Genomic DNA, 16,873 nt, shown 5'->3' with positions numbered 1-16,873 from the left:
CTGGTTCTCATAAGAGTACCTTTATGTAAACTTGAAAAAGTGATAATATTTACTTTTTTCAAACCTAAATTAGCAAGCTTTTATTTTGCCGACAAGTACATAATGCGAACGGTGCTTGACCGCGGACAACCTTCAGTATAAATGCTACCGATTAAAAAGCCTTCAGTGAAGAGCGTCAGTGAATGAAATGTCACGTTTTTGCATTGTGCTTTGAAATCTTATGCAGTTTTACAGTTCGTCACAGTTCGTTACAGTTCTTAATTTGGTCGTGCATGCGGACATGCGGATCACTTCTGTGCACCTCTGGTTATTATCCTAAATGACTCAAGCCATTCAAATTTTTTTAATATAAATGTAATAAAGCTGAAAATATAAATATAAGGTAAAACACTTCAATGAAAATCGGTAACTAATAATTAATTAACTATAAAAAATAAACTTACTGAAATAAAATTAAAACCTAAAAAAAAATGCAAAAGCACATAAAACTAATGATAAAAACTAACAAGTTAAAAAGCTCATTTAAAATAGTTTCATATTATATAAATAATACTAAAATAGCACTGGTTTAGTGTGGAAAAGCACAAAGCTTTTTTTGGTCATATATTGCACTTCTTAGCCATGCAGAACAAAATAAAAATGCCTTGCAAAGTTTGCAAACAAATCAGAATTAAAGGCGTCATCGGATGCAAAACTAACTTTTCCATGTTGTTTGAACATTAATGTGTTTTGGCAGTTTGTGTACACAACCACCCTACAATGATAAAAATCCACCCAGTGGTATTTTTTTTAATCTTTAAAAGTAATATCCCCTTTTTAAAATCAGGTCATTCTCAGCTTCTTGTCGGTGTGATGAAACACAGTTGATTGACATGAGCGCCTTACCTTAGACCCGCCCTCACCGAACTGAAACACACCGAATATGATCGCCATTGTGTGACACAGGTGCAAAGGAAGACTCTTATTGAGCGATTGAGGTGTTCTGTTGTTGGATGTAATAATGAACATAGCAGTCGACATTTATTCCCGATATCTGAGCCACTTAAGAGGCAGAGGACAACGTTATAATGTGCTTGTTGGCAAGTTTCAACTAAACCGCATTAAGCTCCTAATCCCTCAGCAGAGAGGGGCGGGGCGAGCAGAGCTCATTTGCATTTAAAGAGCCCATGCCTAAAATGAGTTGATGTTTTGCAGAGCTGATTTTGGCAAGGTAAACAGATTTTTTTTACACTACTATTGAGAATTTTTTACCAAAGTAAATTGGAGACTTTTCATTAAGACCCTAAAGAATCAAATGAACTTGTGGAAAATAGGCATCCGATGACCCCTTTACGAATTTGACAATGTGACGTGTAAGGCATGAGAATCTGATGTGAGTAGTGTGTGATGTTGAGTTTATATTTCCCATCAGACAGTATAACAGGGTGAGCATCTGGCTATCATTTTGCTGTGAAAAAGGTCATTATCCTAATTACCTACTACAGTTGGTGGTCTAATCGTGTAAATAAGGTAGAGAGAAACACAGATCATTGTGCAAGGGGAAGTGAGCTGTGATTTTTGACTCTGTAAAGGAGAGAGACAAACAGAAACTGGGCTGGTACACTTTCTTCAAGACTGTAAGACTGTCTTGACTTGATGATGTGAATTATTAATTTAAGTTTTTATTTACTTAATCTAGTTCTTTCTTTCTTTCTTTCTTTCTTTCTTTCTTTCTTTCTTTCTTTCTTTCTTTCTTTCTTTCTTTCTTTCTTTCTTTCTTTCTTTCTTTCTTTCCCCCAACAGTTTTATTCATGTATATTTATACATGAATACTTAATTGAAAACAGTAGTTTATGTATGTGAATCAATCTGGGAAAACCTGTCGGATGTAGTACTCAGACATTTTCAGGAAATTCGAAAAACAGGTTAAATGTCAATTTTTTTTGTCAAAAAGGTTTTTCATTCAATTATTATTATCTAACATCTTGTCTATCATCTCTGAAAAAATCTTGGCAAAACTCAATTGTTTAGTGCAGAAAAATAGAAATTTATTTCAGCAAGCAGAAGAGCCTGTGCTTTCTCTTATGTTAAGAGCAACAGTTATATGAAAGGGTGCGTAAACAGTTGCACTGTGTTTGCTTTTCTAAATGTAATCTACAAGGTACTCGATTCATGCTATCTAAACATACAAGGGGTGATCAAAAGTTCAGAGACTATGCTCATGATAAACAGTGGAAAACAGATGTTAGTCTGTTTGTGTAATGATGCAGTATAGCACTCTGGACTTGACAGACGGCTCTTATTAAACCTGTGAAGTGAAAGTAAAAACCGTCTCACTTTAAACCCGTTTTTCTCAAAATTCTATTCCTGAAAATCATAGCTATCAGCCAATTTAAGATGGCCATAACTTTTGTTACATTCAAGGTTTTGGAAAGGGCTTAAACCTAGCGTTCATATGGCATGGAAACTTAAAAGGGTCAAATTTCACCATGTGTTGGGTTTTCCTAAATCGCATCACATATATTTGACTTTTTCTTCGTTTTCTTTTGATTTTGGACTGAAATATGATTTCTTATGTCATTCAATTTGCAGCCAGGGGTAGTTTTGGACCTTGGTTTGTTTGTATATTGCCTTCGGCAATTTGAATCTGGAAGGAAAAATAATTGAAAAAAGACCTTAATTTAAAATAATGATGAAAGTAATAATAATCCTAAATAATTTTAAAATAGTATAATAATCGCATAGTTTTTTATTTTTATTTTAGACTGAAATATGATTTCTCTTGTCATTAAATTTTCTTTTGAAATTCAGCCAGTTCAGCTAGTTTTGGACCTTGGTTTGTTTGTTTATTGCTTTCAGTATTTTGAATCTGGAAGGAAAAATAATTGAAAATAAGAGCTTAATTTAAAATAATGATGAAAGTAAGAATTTTAAAATTGTATAATAATTGCAGAGTCTTTGATTTTAGACTGTAATATGATTTCCCATGACATGAAATTCCTTGAAATTCCCATGAAATGCACCCAGTTGTAGTGTGATCATTATTGCATAGATGAGTTTATATTTTTGTCTGTCTGCTCCGCAGGGCATCCCTCAGGTGACTCTGATGGGCCATGATTGGGGCGGTGCTCTGGTGTGGAACATGGCCCAGTTCCATCCTGAGAGAGTGAGGTATTGTATTTCATTGAGAGAATCAGTAGCGAAATGATTTAAGAGTGTCATGAGTGTTGGTTTATTTAGATGTCATCATATTTTGCACAGTGCAGAGAAACACTTTTTCTTTCCATGCTGATCTTCTGTTTTGACATGCAGGGCCGTGGCGTCTCTCAACACTCCCCTTTTTCCTGTGGATCCGAAAACAAATCCAATGGAGAAACTCAAGGCCATACCGATCTTTGATTATCAGATCTATTTCCAGAAGCCTGTGAGTGATTATCAATGCTGAGTTTTATCCAGTTATTTATTTATATTTTATGTTTAACTTTTTTTATATATATATATTTACACATTACCAATCAAAAGTGTTTGAACAGTAACATTGTTAATGTTTTTTAAAGAATTCTCTTCTGCTCAACAAGGCTGCATTTATTTGTTCTAAAATACAGCAAAATCAGTAATTTTGTGAAATATTTTTACTATTTAAAATAACGGTTTTTTATTTGAATATATTTTAAAATGTAATTTATTCCTGTGATCAAAACTAAATTTTCAGCATCATTACTCCAGTCTTCAGTGTCGTATTCTAATATGCTGATTTGCTGTTCAAGAAACATTTATTATTATCAATATTTAAAACAGCTGAGAACATTTTTTCAGGTTTCTGTGATGAATAGAAAGATCTAAAGATCAGCATTTATCTGAAATCAAAAGCTTTTGTAACATTATACACTATACTATCAAAAGCTTGGAGTCAGTATACAGAAATAAATTATAGAAATGAATACTTTAATTTAGCAAGGATGCTTTAAATTGATCAAAAGTGATAATAAAGACATTTATAATGTTACAAAAGATTTCTATTTCAGATAAATGCTGTTCTTCTGAACTTTTTATTCATCAAAGAAACCTGCCAAAAAAAATTTGCTCAGCTGTTTTCAGCATAATAATAATGTTTTTTTGAGAAGCAAATCAGAATATTAGAATGATTTCTGAAGGATCATGTGACTGGATTAATAATGAAGAAAATTCGGTTTTGAAATCACAGGGATAAATTACATTTGAAATATATTCAAATAGAAAACAGGAATGGGAAAAATATAACCTTTTTTTACTGTTTTTGCTATAATTTTGATCAAATAAATGCAGGCTTGGTGAGCAGAAGAGACTTCTTTAAAAAACATGAAACACTTTCTGTTCAAACACTTTTGACTGGTATCATATATATTATATTATATTATTGGAAATTTTATATTTATTTGTGCTATTTTTATCTGTTGTTTCAGGGAGTCGCAGAGGCTGAACTAGAGAAAAACCTTGAGCGAACATTCAAACTGATGTTTATTGCAAGTAGTGACACTGTAAGTTTAATTTTACATGTATTAAATCAATTTTAATGAGAGTTAAATGCAAAGCTGAGAAAGAAACAGCTCTTCATACAGTGGCATTTCATATTGACCATGTCTGTCAGGCTCAGAATAGGAAAAACACCATAGAAGTGTTTTGGTATAGAAAACATTTACACTATGTTTCATGTTTTCTAACACTTCGTCCCAGTGTTTCATTTAGTATTTTCATTTCAGTGCATCCCTACTTGTGAGTATTGATGAAGTTAATAGATGACCCAGATTTCCTCAAGATCATAATCATGCATGTTTTTTTAAAAAGTAATTCAAAAAATTATAATTCATGTTGCACTCGCAAACATCTTGACTGTGCGTGAGTAAAATTCTCCCTTCGTTTGAAGTGGCACGGTTATCTGTTAGATGTTTACAATGCTTATCGCCGGCATCAAAAAGCCAGCACTGATGGAGATCAAAGAGGCGAGGCGTGCGGTTGGTGCTGAATGACCCGGCATCATAATGAGGGCCACTTAAAGGGCTCCCATCCGGGACTCTGATCCTGGACTAATGAATCACAAACGGCAGGCCGGCCATCGCTCAGCTTCAGGTAGCCACACGCTGCATCTTAATGAGTGCGTGGGCCGTGGTGTCGGGGCAGACGGGGATCTCTAGACAACAATCCCCTTCTGTTGCACCACGTCCCACCCATAAAACCAGGAAATCACCACCGAGGAGGGGGACACAAGTGACTTAATGCATTCACACGTATCAGTGCTGTTTGTTCAACATTCATTTGAAGGAAACCTGTGAATATCCTTCATGTTTAATTTCAATGGTTTTGATGGTTTCTAGGGTGTTGTTATGTATGTGGTTCATTAGTCTCTGTGATATTCTGGTCTTGTCATATGTAATTCTGGCATTTTTTTTAGTCCATTTTATGGTCCGCCAGGTGAAAATTAAAATAAGTCTGATCGCTTAGAAAAGTAACAGCACAGAAATTCTCAACCAGCTGCACATTTTTAAAGGTGTAATTCACATCCTTACTATGAAGCAGCACCTTTTACAAAGGAAAGGACTTGTAGGCTCTTATGTAAGGGATAATATACAGGCAGCCGGTAGTTATCGCAGAAATAAGCCCCGACAGTGTGATCAGGACCCGACTCGAAGCGGAGGGTCTTGTATCACACTGAAGGGGCTTATTTCGCGATAACTACAGGCTGCCTGTACATTATCCCGCTTATTACACGGCTACTTGCCACATAAGGAAAAAAACTGGACATGAATATGAATTTGAAACCTTTTATTGGCATATTTGTTTTAAATTAACATTTTTATCCTTCCGCGAAACGATATAGTACCACGTGACTAACATTCAAACTATGTACGTTAGTAAGACAATTTAAATAGATTAATGTCGAAATTTTCCATTGTTAATTGTGGTTGTCCAGTGTTTGTCACAAGATGGCGCCAAACGGTAATCTTTGTTGGCACGGAGGGATTTTAAACATACAAGTAGTACCGGCTATGCGTTATTACTTTGGAGCGGTGATTATTTGAAAAGAACGAACCTGCAAATGTCTCAACTGACCAATCAGAATCAAGCATTCCAAAGAGCCGTGTAATAATACAAAAGAAGATAACTAGACTACCATAGAGAAACACCATAGAAATCATATAGTAATGTGCTAAAATACTCTAAAAACACAATGAATAAAGCTGAAAAATTAGATGAAAATAAATAAAAATAAAATAAAAGCTAATTCAAAATATTAAATGATATTAATTCATGCTAATATTATAAATACTAATATGATACAATGATAGTATTTATTAATATTTTGAATTTGTTTTTATTTTTATATTTTTAGTAAGTTTTAATTTTGGTTATTTTTTTTTAAAACTTACTACTAAAACTAAAATGAATTTAAGATAAACAGATATGTTAAAAAATATAGAAATACATAAAATTAAATCAAAATACTAAAATTACTAAAATATAAATAATTAAATAATATTTAAAAATAAAAGCTAATTCATAATATTAAATATTAATAAATAGTAATGTGATAAAATGGTAGCATTTATTCATATTCTAAATTTGGTTTTATTTTTATATTTTTTATATTTTTTATTTTTAGTAAGTTGCCAAGAAATTAAAATTGTGTGTAAAATTAAAATTACTAAAATGAAAATATTTAAAAAATAAAAGCTAATTCAGAATATTAAATAACATTAATAAATAATAACGTGATAAAATGGTGGCATTTATTAATATTCTAAATTTTATTTAATTTTTATATTTTTTATTTTTAGTAATTTGCCAAGACAGTAAATCATTTTAAGTTGCAGCACTAGAACTACTAAAATGAAAAAAAAAAAAAATTAAATAAAGATAAACATAAACATAAATATTAAAGTACATAGCATTACTAAAACTTGAATTAAAATACTAAAATTAAAATAAAAACCAAAAATATAAAAATAAAAGCTAATTCAAAATATATAAATAATATTCATAAATAATAATATGATAAAGTTATAGTATTTATTAATATTTTGAATGTGCTTTTATCTTTTTAATTTTTATTTTAGTTAATTGACAAGGCAATATTTCTGTTTCATTTTTAAGTTGCAGTACTAAAACTACTAAAACTACTAAAACTGAAATAAAAATTAATTAAACATAAACAGAAATGTTAAAAAAAAATATAAAAGTACATAACATTACAAAAGCTTAAATTAAAATACTAAAATTAAAATAAAAACCGAAAATATAAAAATAAAAGCTAATTCAAAATATGAAATAATATTAACAACTACTAATATAATAAAATGATAGTATTTATTAATATTTTAATTTTGCTTTAATTTTTAGATTTTTCTTTTATTTCAGTTAGTTGCCAAGGCAATATTTCTATAAAAAAATGTGTTGCAGTGCTACTAAAACTAAAATAAAAATGTATTAAAGATAAACTTAAATATTTAAAAAAATATGAAAGTACACAACATTATTTAAACTTAATTTTTTTTTTAAAACGACTAAAAATTTAATAAAATCTGAAAATATAAAAATATAAGCTAATTCAAAATATTATACAATATTAATAAATTAAAAACTAAACATAGTATTTACTAATATTTAGATTTTTTTTTTTTTTTGGTTTGTTTTATTTCAGTCACCATTAGGCAACATTTCTATTTCATTTTTAAGTTGAAGTTGTAAAACTAAAACTAACCCTGAAATTAAAAAAGAAGTATTTAATATAAAAAGCATAAATATAATTTAATTAAAAATATATAAAAATGACAACAATTTTTTTTTTTTTTTTAAATAAATACTACAATAGTATATTCTAAAATAACACTGGCAACATCCTAAAATATTTCATCTATACTCTGCAGAAATCATTTCCTAGCACCGCTGGAGTCTGCCAGAGAGGTAAGAAAGTACATCAAACTATGCATTTTAATTATTTGATGAACAATGGAGAATGATTGTCAGCATCATTAGCTTCGTTGTTATGCAGTCAGCTTCTGATTTAGTTCAGTGTTTTTGTATTGAGTAATGAATGCATGTTTGATTTGAGTCGCACTCGAGAAGAACGGTACAAACTTCGTGCACTGAGCCTCGTAAGGCTGCACGACTGCACTGGCCTTAACGTTTTGTTTTCCTTGTCTGCTCTTTTGATGATCAGGTGGATTGTTTGTGGGGTCACCCGATGATCCGCCCCGCAGTGCTATTCTGAGCGAGTCTGCGTTGCAGTACTATGTTCGGCAGTTCACCAAAAGCGGCTTCAGGTACACTAAGCAAATGGGTCCAAAATGTATATCATAATATGTGTGTTCATATGCAAAATGTGATTTGTTTTTATGCATATGTGCATGTAACTAAATGTGTGGAAGTGCAGATGAGATTTTTATACAAGCATAGCTTTTTAATTTATACAGAGCTGCTTAAACCCTTTAGAATTTTCTATATTTCTGCATAAATATGACCCAAAACATCATCAGATTTTCATATAAGTCCTGAAAGTAGACAGAGAGAACTCAATCAAACAAGTGAAAGAAAATTTCAACTCTACAACTCTAATTTAACCTTTAAATTAACTGCTAATCCTAGAGATTCACATACTTGTGCAATGCAGATATGTAACAGTGGTTTATTTTTTCTCAATAAATAAATGACAAAGAAAATATTTTTCTCTCACTTGTTTGACTAGGTTTTCTTTGTCTACTTTCAGGACTTATATCTGAAAAACCGGTGATGTATATGCAGAAATATAGAAAATTCTAAAGGGTTCACAAACTTTCAAGCAGCACTGTATAAGCTAGGACTATTTTTGCGGTATACACTGCAAAAAAATGCTTTTTTTACTTAGATTTTTTGTCTTGTTTCCAGCTAAAATATCAAAATAATTTTTAAAGTAAAAATTATTTTCTTGTTTTCAGAAAAAAAAAGAAGTCGTCAAAATTAAGTGAGTTTTTGGTTAGAACAAGCAAAATAATCTGCCAATGGGGTAAGCAATAAAATCATATTTCAAACAGAAAACGAGATTATTTTTCTTACCCCACTGGCAGATTGTTTTGCTTGTTTCAAGCAAAAACTCACTTATTTTTGACTTGTTTTTAATCATTTTTACTTGTCCTGAAAATCCTTCTTGATTTAAGAATTTTCAGATATTTTGCCTAGAAATAAGACAGAAAATCCAAGTAAGAAAAGCACTTTGCAGTGTATTCTTCCACAGAATAAAGGTAACCATATTGGTTTGAAATGACCGATTGTTTGTGAACTAAGCCTTTTAACGTGAGCCACTGATAATGAATGCACACTCATGCATGTGACATAGATGACATGTTGTCACTGAGGCTCTGGTTTTGTCTCAGGGGTCCTCTGAACTGGTACCGTAATGGGGAGAGGAACTGGCGTTGGATGTGTTCCAGGCCAAGGGGCAAGGCAAGTGTCCTCACTGCACTCCTGCTCTCTGACACCATCACTTTCAGAAATACCCCAGTGCCGCTTATTCCATGCATCCTGAGCTGAGCAGATGGCGTCTGTTTCCTTTGCCCCAGCATCCGCTTCTCTATGACGAGCTGAAGTGTTTCAGTTTGGGCTGCATCACACATAAATGTGTCTTTATTAGGAAGGGGAAACAACAGCTGGTTCTTTAAAATCAGTTGCTTTTTTTTTAAATATTCAAAATTCAAAATTTAAATGTTGTTTCATGCTTTAATGCAATCAAACTTGATATTAAAGTAGCACTGTGACATTGTTGAATCTTATGAAATTTATGCATTTTTTTTAACCCTTGAGTGTAAAAAAAAAGTTACACATAGGTGCAAAATGGACAAAAATGTCCATGTCCAAAAACTGTCATAAAAATATGATTTATTAATATTTTTTTCCACTTTCACTGATGTGGATTTTTTAACCGGTATCTGTTCTATCCATAGATACCAAACATTCATTCATTTTCAGAATTGTAACCCTTTAAATGCTGGTTTGTTTGCATAATGCCACAGGTGTTTTTATGAAAAATAGTAGTTAATTTCCATATACTAAATGCTAAGCAGATTTTTTTCTTTGCTTATTAGATTCTTGGGTGTGTGAGTGAAGAACAACAACATTAAATTTGAGGCATTAATATTTTTATGTAGTGTTTTTTTTTTAAATGTATATGCCAAATTTGGAAAAAATGGCACAATCTAGTAATACGTGGAAAAATGTCAAATCTGAAGCCTTGCTGATAGAATGAATGCCTGTTAGCAAATATTGCATGATTTTATAATCAAATGGCCCTGGGTTAAAACATTTTTTTGCAGTTTTAATGGGTTTCAATGTGGACATTTTTGTCGTTAAGGTCCTGAGTGTGAGTATTTTTTGTATGGAGGGTAAAATTGATTTTTTTTGAAGGAAATGAGGGTGAAATATTAAAATTTCAATAAAAATAAACACCTGAGCCGAAATTGATGCATTTAGCATTAACACAGACACACCTATAACAAAAAACAATAAGGTCGCACAAGGGTTAAGTAAGTTCCTTAAAGGTTTACTCCACTTCCAGAATAAAAATTTCCTGATAATTTACTCACCCCTATGTCATCCAAGATATTAATGTCTTTCTTGCTTCAGTCGCAAAGAAATGAAGTTTTTTGAGCAAAACAAGGCATTAACATATTAGATAAAATAGGGGTGAGGAAATTAACAGGAAATGTTTATTCTGGAAGTGGAGAAATCCTTTAAGATTGTCAAATCTGATTTTGTGAGTTGAAAGTACATTAATTAAAGTGCTTCTGTCTTCACAGATCATGATGCCAGCTTTAATGGTGACCGCAGGAAAGGACCCTGTTCTTCTGCCAGCCTTTGCCACAGGCATGGAGAACCTGGTGAGACAGCAACTTTATTCTTCTTCTTTTATGTTAATGCTGCATTCAGATTCAAATTATGTTTTAATTACCATAATTAGGACTTGGAGTTATTCACATCCTCAGACTCACAGGTTTATGGAAGCTTATTGACAGCATGGAATAAAAAATAAAAAGCAACCTTTTATCCTCAAATTCATGGAATTCTGAGTTTGTATAATTTTTTTCTCTCACAAGAATTTTTCAGAAAAGTCAGAATTGTGAGATATGAACTTTTTGTATAATTCCAAGTTTACGTCTCACCATTCTGATTTTTTATCTCACAATTGTAAATAGAAGAGTTAGTATTGTGAAATATAAACTTGTAATTGTGAGTAAAAAAGTCAGAATAGTGAGATAAAAAAAGTTGCAGTTATCTTTGTTTCTCAGTTGTGAATGATATAAATGTGATGAGCAGAATTTTGAGTTTTTATCTTGCATTTCTGAATTCTGCATGTTTCATTTTTATGTAGTTAACTTGATGCACTAAAATAACTAAAATAAAACAGAAATTAAAATTTCTTTCAAATTAAATTAAATGTAAATATTTTTAATAATAATATTTTTTATTATAATAATAATAATATATAGACCTAACTAAACTTTCAGCAAACTTACTAAAGCTTTAATTAAAATAAAAATATTAACAAAAACGATAATATTATCCTGATGATGCTAAAACACTGTTGTGACATTATTTTCACAAAACAAATCATGAACCAAAAATAGACGTTTTTTTTCTCATGTAAGAAACAACATTTTAAATAAAATTTTGTTTTAGTATTTATTTATTAGTTTATTTATTTATACTTTACGCATATACCTTTTTGATTCGGTTGAAAGACATGGACCTAGACATGTTTTTGCCATGTTGAAATCTTTGTATGTTTCTGTTTCTCAGTTCTGATAAAAAAAAATGGTCAGAATGATATAAACATGATATAAACTTGGAATTGTAAGGAAATAAGTCAGAGTTTATATATTCTGTGAAAATCTCTAAATTGCAAGATATTTTTTTCTCAGAAATATGAACTCACAATTCTGAAAAAAAGTGAGAATTGGAAGATATAAATTCACTACTGTGAGCAATAAAAGTCAGAATTGATGTTGTGACTCTGAAATTGTGACTCTTTTCTTAGAATTGCGAGATATAAGCTCAAACTTTAAATTCTGAGAGAAAAAAGCCAATCTGAAAATTAATTTTTTTTGAATTTCAGAGTTGTGAGATATAAAGTTGCAATCATTTTTTTGTTTTATTCCGTGGTCGGAATATGTTTTCTCACAAATGAATAGTGTCTATGGTGAGTTTCAATTGCGAGATTTACATAGATGTAAATTACAGTTATTTCAATACTTTATATAATACAATATAAGATTGCATGTGTAATGTCATACAGTAGCTTTTTTCATGTAATCCAACCTGATGATTTGTATGTTTCTGTTTAAAGATCCCCAACCTCACCAGAGGCCACATTGAGGAGTGTGGACACTGGACTCAGATGGAGAGGTAAGATTCACTGGAAAACGATGTTTGTGCAACCATTTTCCCACCAAAAAAAAGATTCCATTGAAGAAATGGCTTTTGTTGGTTTTTACAAAAGACTAACATGGTGGAAAATGATATTAAGAGCACAGGGAAACAATATGAATTGTTTATGAGTGAAAAAAAATTTGCAATTTATTTTAAGAAAGAAAAATATGACTTTATTAAACATTTATTTTTAAAATATCACATCTTAAAAATATCACAACGTTAAACCAAAATAGTACAATTATTATATATTCACCGCTAATTGTGATACTGTGAGAACCGTATATGATTTGCGACTTTATAAAATACTTTATTTTGTCCATGATGAGGACATCAACTTGTACTGCATAGCAAAAATGATTCATTACAGATATACTGACATTAAACTTAATCAAAAACTCATATAGCGACAAGTTACATGTCTGAATGGCTCTAAATTTACATGGTGCTGTTTAAATGTCAGCAAGGTATCAGGAATACTTGGTTTGCAGGAAAGTAGAGAAAAAAATAATTGACGGACTGTCTGACCTTTAGTACTTCAGTGGACTGTTGTTATATGGGGAGTGTAATAATTGATAGAATAAAATAGGTTAATACAATGTCAGGTTAGGTTAGCTGGATTAGATGCTTTTAGATTGCATAAAATGTAGCCTACAATGCATTGAGTATTATATTTTCTGAATGCATCCTTCTACTTTCCATCATTTCTTTTCCTGTCTCTCAGATCAAAAGCTAGACTCATATCAGTAAATACTTTGAGTCGTATTACTTAATACCAGGAGACATTATTATTATATGTGACTCTGGACCACCAAATCTCTTAAGCAGCGTGGGTATATTCGTAGCAATAGCCAAAAATACATTGAATGGGTCAAAATATTTTTTCTTTTATGCCAATAATCATTGGGGTATTAAGTAAAGATCATGTTCCATGAAGATATTTTGTAAATTTTCTACCATAAATCATCAAAACCTAATTTTTGAAAAGTAATATGCATTGCTAAGAACTTAATTTGGACAACTGATGTACAATTTCTCAATAAAAAAAACAAAAATTGACCCTTAAGTCCAGGGTCACATTTAATAATGATAATATTATATTATTATATATAATATTATACCAGGAGATTCTCATGAAAACTCTCAAGCATATTATATCTGGGGTTTATTTCATCCCAAAATATAATTAAAGAAATATTTTTGCATTAAAAATTTAGCCTGTAAACTTTATTTCAGCTGGTTGCCTAGGCAAGATTTAGTATTAAAATAGCTAAAATAAAATAGAAATTAATTAAAATTTCTTTAAAATAAAAAGTATATATATATTTTTTTTATTTGATTAAAATTAATAAAGAAAATAAAGTGACACAATACAAAAATGACAAAAACATTAATCAAAATTACTAAAACTTTAATTAAAATAAAAATATTAAATAAATATATTATTTCAGTTAGTTGCCAAGGCAAGATTTCTCATTTTTATTTTGTTTAACTTCTTGTATTAAAATATGTAAAATAAAACAGGAATTAATAACAATTTCTTTAAAATAAAAAAGTAAAAAAAAATATTTGATTGAAATGAATACAGAAAATAAAGTGACAGTACAAAAATGACAAAAACATTAATCAAAATTACTAAAACTTTAATTAAAATAAAAATATTAAATAAATATATTATTTCAGTTAGTTGCCAAGGCAAGATTTCTCATTTTTATTTTGTTTAACTTCTTGTATTAAAATATGTAAAATAAAACAGGAATTAATAACAATTTCTTTAAAATAAAAAAGTAAAAAAAAAATATTTGATTGAAATGAATACAGAAAATAAAGTGACAGTACAAAAATGACAAAAACATTCATCAAAATTACTAAAACTTTAATTAAAATAAAAATATTAAATAAATATATTATTTCAGTTAGTTGCCAAGGCAAGATTTCTCCTTTTTATTTAGTTTAACTTCTTGTGTTAAAATATGTAAAATAAAACAGATATTAATTACAATTTCTTTAAAATTACAATTTAATTAAAATTAAAATTAATTATATATATATATATATATATATATATATATATATATATATATGTATATGTATATATATATATAGAGACATATAAAAAAATGACACAAACATTCAAAAAAATGAAAATGAAAATATTAATAAAAAAGTATTATTTCAGCTAGTTGGCAAGACAAGATTTTTATTTAGTTTAACGTAATATACTAAAATAACTAAAATATAACAGAAATTAATTACAATTTTGTTAAAATTAAATTAAATGTATTTTTTATTTAATTAAAATTAATAAAAAATATACATATTAAAAATGACAAAAACATTCAACAAAATTACTAAAACATAAATTATAATGAAAACAGTAAAATATTAACAAAAACAATTATTTCAGATAGTTGCCAAGGCAAGATTTCTATTTATTCTATTTATTTAACTTAACGTAATGTACTAAAATAAAACAGAAATTAATTACAATTTCTTTCAAATTACATTACTTTTTTTTCATTAAAATTAATAAAATATATATAGACATATTAAATAATGACACAAACATTCAACGAAATTACTAAAACTTTTAAAATGAAAATAGTAAAATATTAATAAAAAATATTCACAAAAACTATAGTAGCATATTAATAATACTAAAAACACTGTTGTGACATGATTTTCTCAAAACAAATCATCATAAAATAGGCTTCATTTTCCTCATGCAAGAAATGTAATATACAATTTTATTTGAGATTTATTTATTTATTTATTCAAATATGACCCAGACATGTTTATGTCATGTTAAATCTTTAAATATACAATAAGCAGCAAATTTCATCGTGTAAAGCAAGTTGAGGATGCTTGGGTCAAAACAGTCAACTCAACAGATTATTTTGTGACAGACTATTGTTCATTGTCATTTATAAGCCTTTTAGAGCAGCAGCAGCACATGTTTCCATTCGGCATTTCTTACAGAGGAGAGCATTTACCATCAGGAATGGTGTAGGCATTTAGTTTTAAATGAAGGATTGCTTGGATCCAGGGTTTCCATCATTGAACGGGGTCAGGCCGGTGATTGTACAACACCATCAGCTCGGTCAACCAGCCAATCACATAAATAACAATAACGTGACACTGACGGAAAGATCCTGCTCACCTCAAGGTCAAACCACAGTATAGAGAAAAAAATCCCTCCTAAATGTCGTTTAAAAGATACAAACCCCAAAAAACTAGAAGTCCTATCTGATAAAGCAGAAGGAAGAGATAAATTAGGTTGCATATTGAATTCTTGACATATATAATAAGAAACTTCTTCAGAAGAGGAAGTTTAGCACCGTTTTTAAATGTGTCCAGGAACAACTGTCCACGGCCCCAATTCATGTGCATATTGCAAAATGAACTTGGTTACTGTGAAACAGCTTTACTAAAAATGACCCATAGTGTTGGTTGAAGGTTGAAATGTTTTTTACATGCCCTTTAAAGTGTGAAAGATGGCCTGAAAGTGTTAGCAGATGCTGTCAGATAAGTCAGAAATGGAAACCAAACTCTCCAGATGCGTTTCTCACACCAACAACGGCTCTTTCCATTCAGGGTCAGCTTTATGCTGTTAAACAGAGTTTCAGATACAGCTTCAGTATTTTGTGTTTCCAGCAGCACAGATTAAATCTAAAACATTAATCATTAATCTAGAAGAATACATTGATTGAATGAATTGATTTTTTTCTTTTGTGTATGTTACATATAGATAATAAAGCCTTTATAGAAACATTGAGATTTTATATATATATATATATATATATATATATATATATATATATATATATATATATATATTAGGGGTGGGCATAGATTAATTTTTTTAATCTAGATTAATCTAGATTAAATCTTGGAATTAATATAGATTAATCTAGATTAAAATGGCTAATTTGAATTCTGCTGAAGGCATTCAGAATATGTGTGCTACCCAAATAATGACTTAAAGTCTTTGAGAATGGATCATAAAGCTCATAAAGCTGTTCTATGATAATTTGTTGATGAAAATAAATTGTTCAATTAGATGTACTTGTGTTTACTAACTAACTAACAATGAAATTATTTTTTCTACCTATTAGATTGTTTTTTTTAACGTCAACACCTACCCAGCCCATTACATGTTACACAGTACTTTTATTTTGACAGGTTGCCGTGAAGTTTCTGTGTCATACAGTATGATATGATGCTAGTTTTCTCAAATGAAACGGTAAAAGTGACACTAACAGCAGTTTGGGAGATTGAGTTTATCTGTTCATGTGAGATGAAAATGCCAAAAATTACCGGGAGCGTCACGTGTGTTTCAGTATGCGTGTAGTAAAAGCTCGTCTCCGCAATGCATACATACAGCTAGGCAAACGGAACATATCGGATTCATATTAAAACGGTCTTTTTGCATTTCAGTTTTCACAGACACTAGTCCATATCG

The 16,873-nt window shown here is 29.9% G+C and overlaps 1 protein-coding gene across 1 annotated transcript in view; it reads left to right on the top strand.

Moving 5' to 3' along the window:
- The window catches only part of ephx2 (epoxide hydrolase 2, cytoplasmic), a 37,730-nt gene that overhangs the window by 15,953 nt on the left and 4,904 nt on the right, over nucleotides 1-16,873 (top strand). Inside the window, exons 12-19 of the mRNA XM_073827643.1 lie at nucleotides 3,065-3,150; nucleotides 3,292-3,403; nucleotides 4,422-4,496; nucleotides 7,881-7,917; nucleotides 8,174-8,276; nucleotides 9,363-9,432; nucleotides 10,782-10,862; nucleotides 12,329-12,387. Of these exons, the coding sequence (XP_073683744.1) occupies nucleotides 3,065-3,150; nucleotides 3,292-3,403; nucleotides 4,422-4,496; nucleotides 7,881-7,917; nucleotides 8,174-8,276; nucleotides 9,363-9,432; nucleotides 10,782-10,862; nucleotides 12,329-12,387 (623 nt within the window). The remainder of the gene's footprint in view (nucleotides 1-3,064; nucleotides 3,151-3,291; nucleotides 3,404-4,421; nucleotides 4,497-7,880; nucleotides 7,918-8,173; nucleotides 8,277-9,362; nucleotides 9,433-10,781; nucleotides 10,863-12,328; nucleotides 12,388-16,873) is intronic.

The sequence above is a fragment of the Garra rufa genome, chromosome 21 (genome assembly GCF_049309525.1).
Source record: "Garra rufa chromosome 21, GarRuf1.0, whole genome shotgun sequence".
Classification (NCBI taxonomy): Eukaryota; Metazoa; Chordata; class Actinopteri; order Cypriniformes; family Cyprinidae; genus Garra; species Garra rufa.
This window is presented reverse-complemented; position numbering and strand designations above follow the sequence as displayed.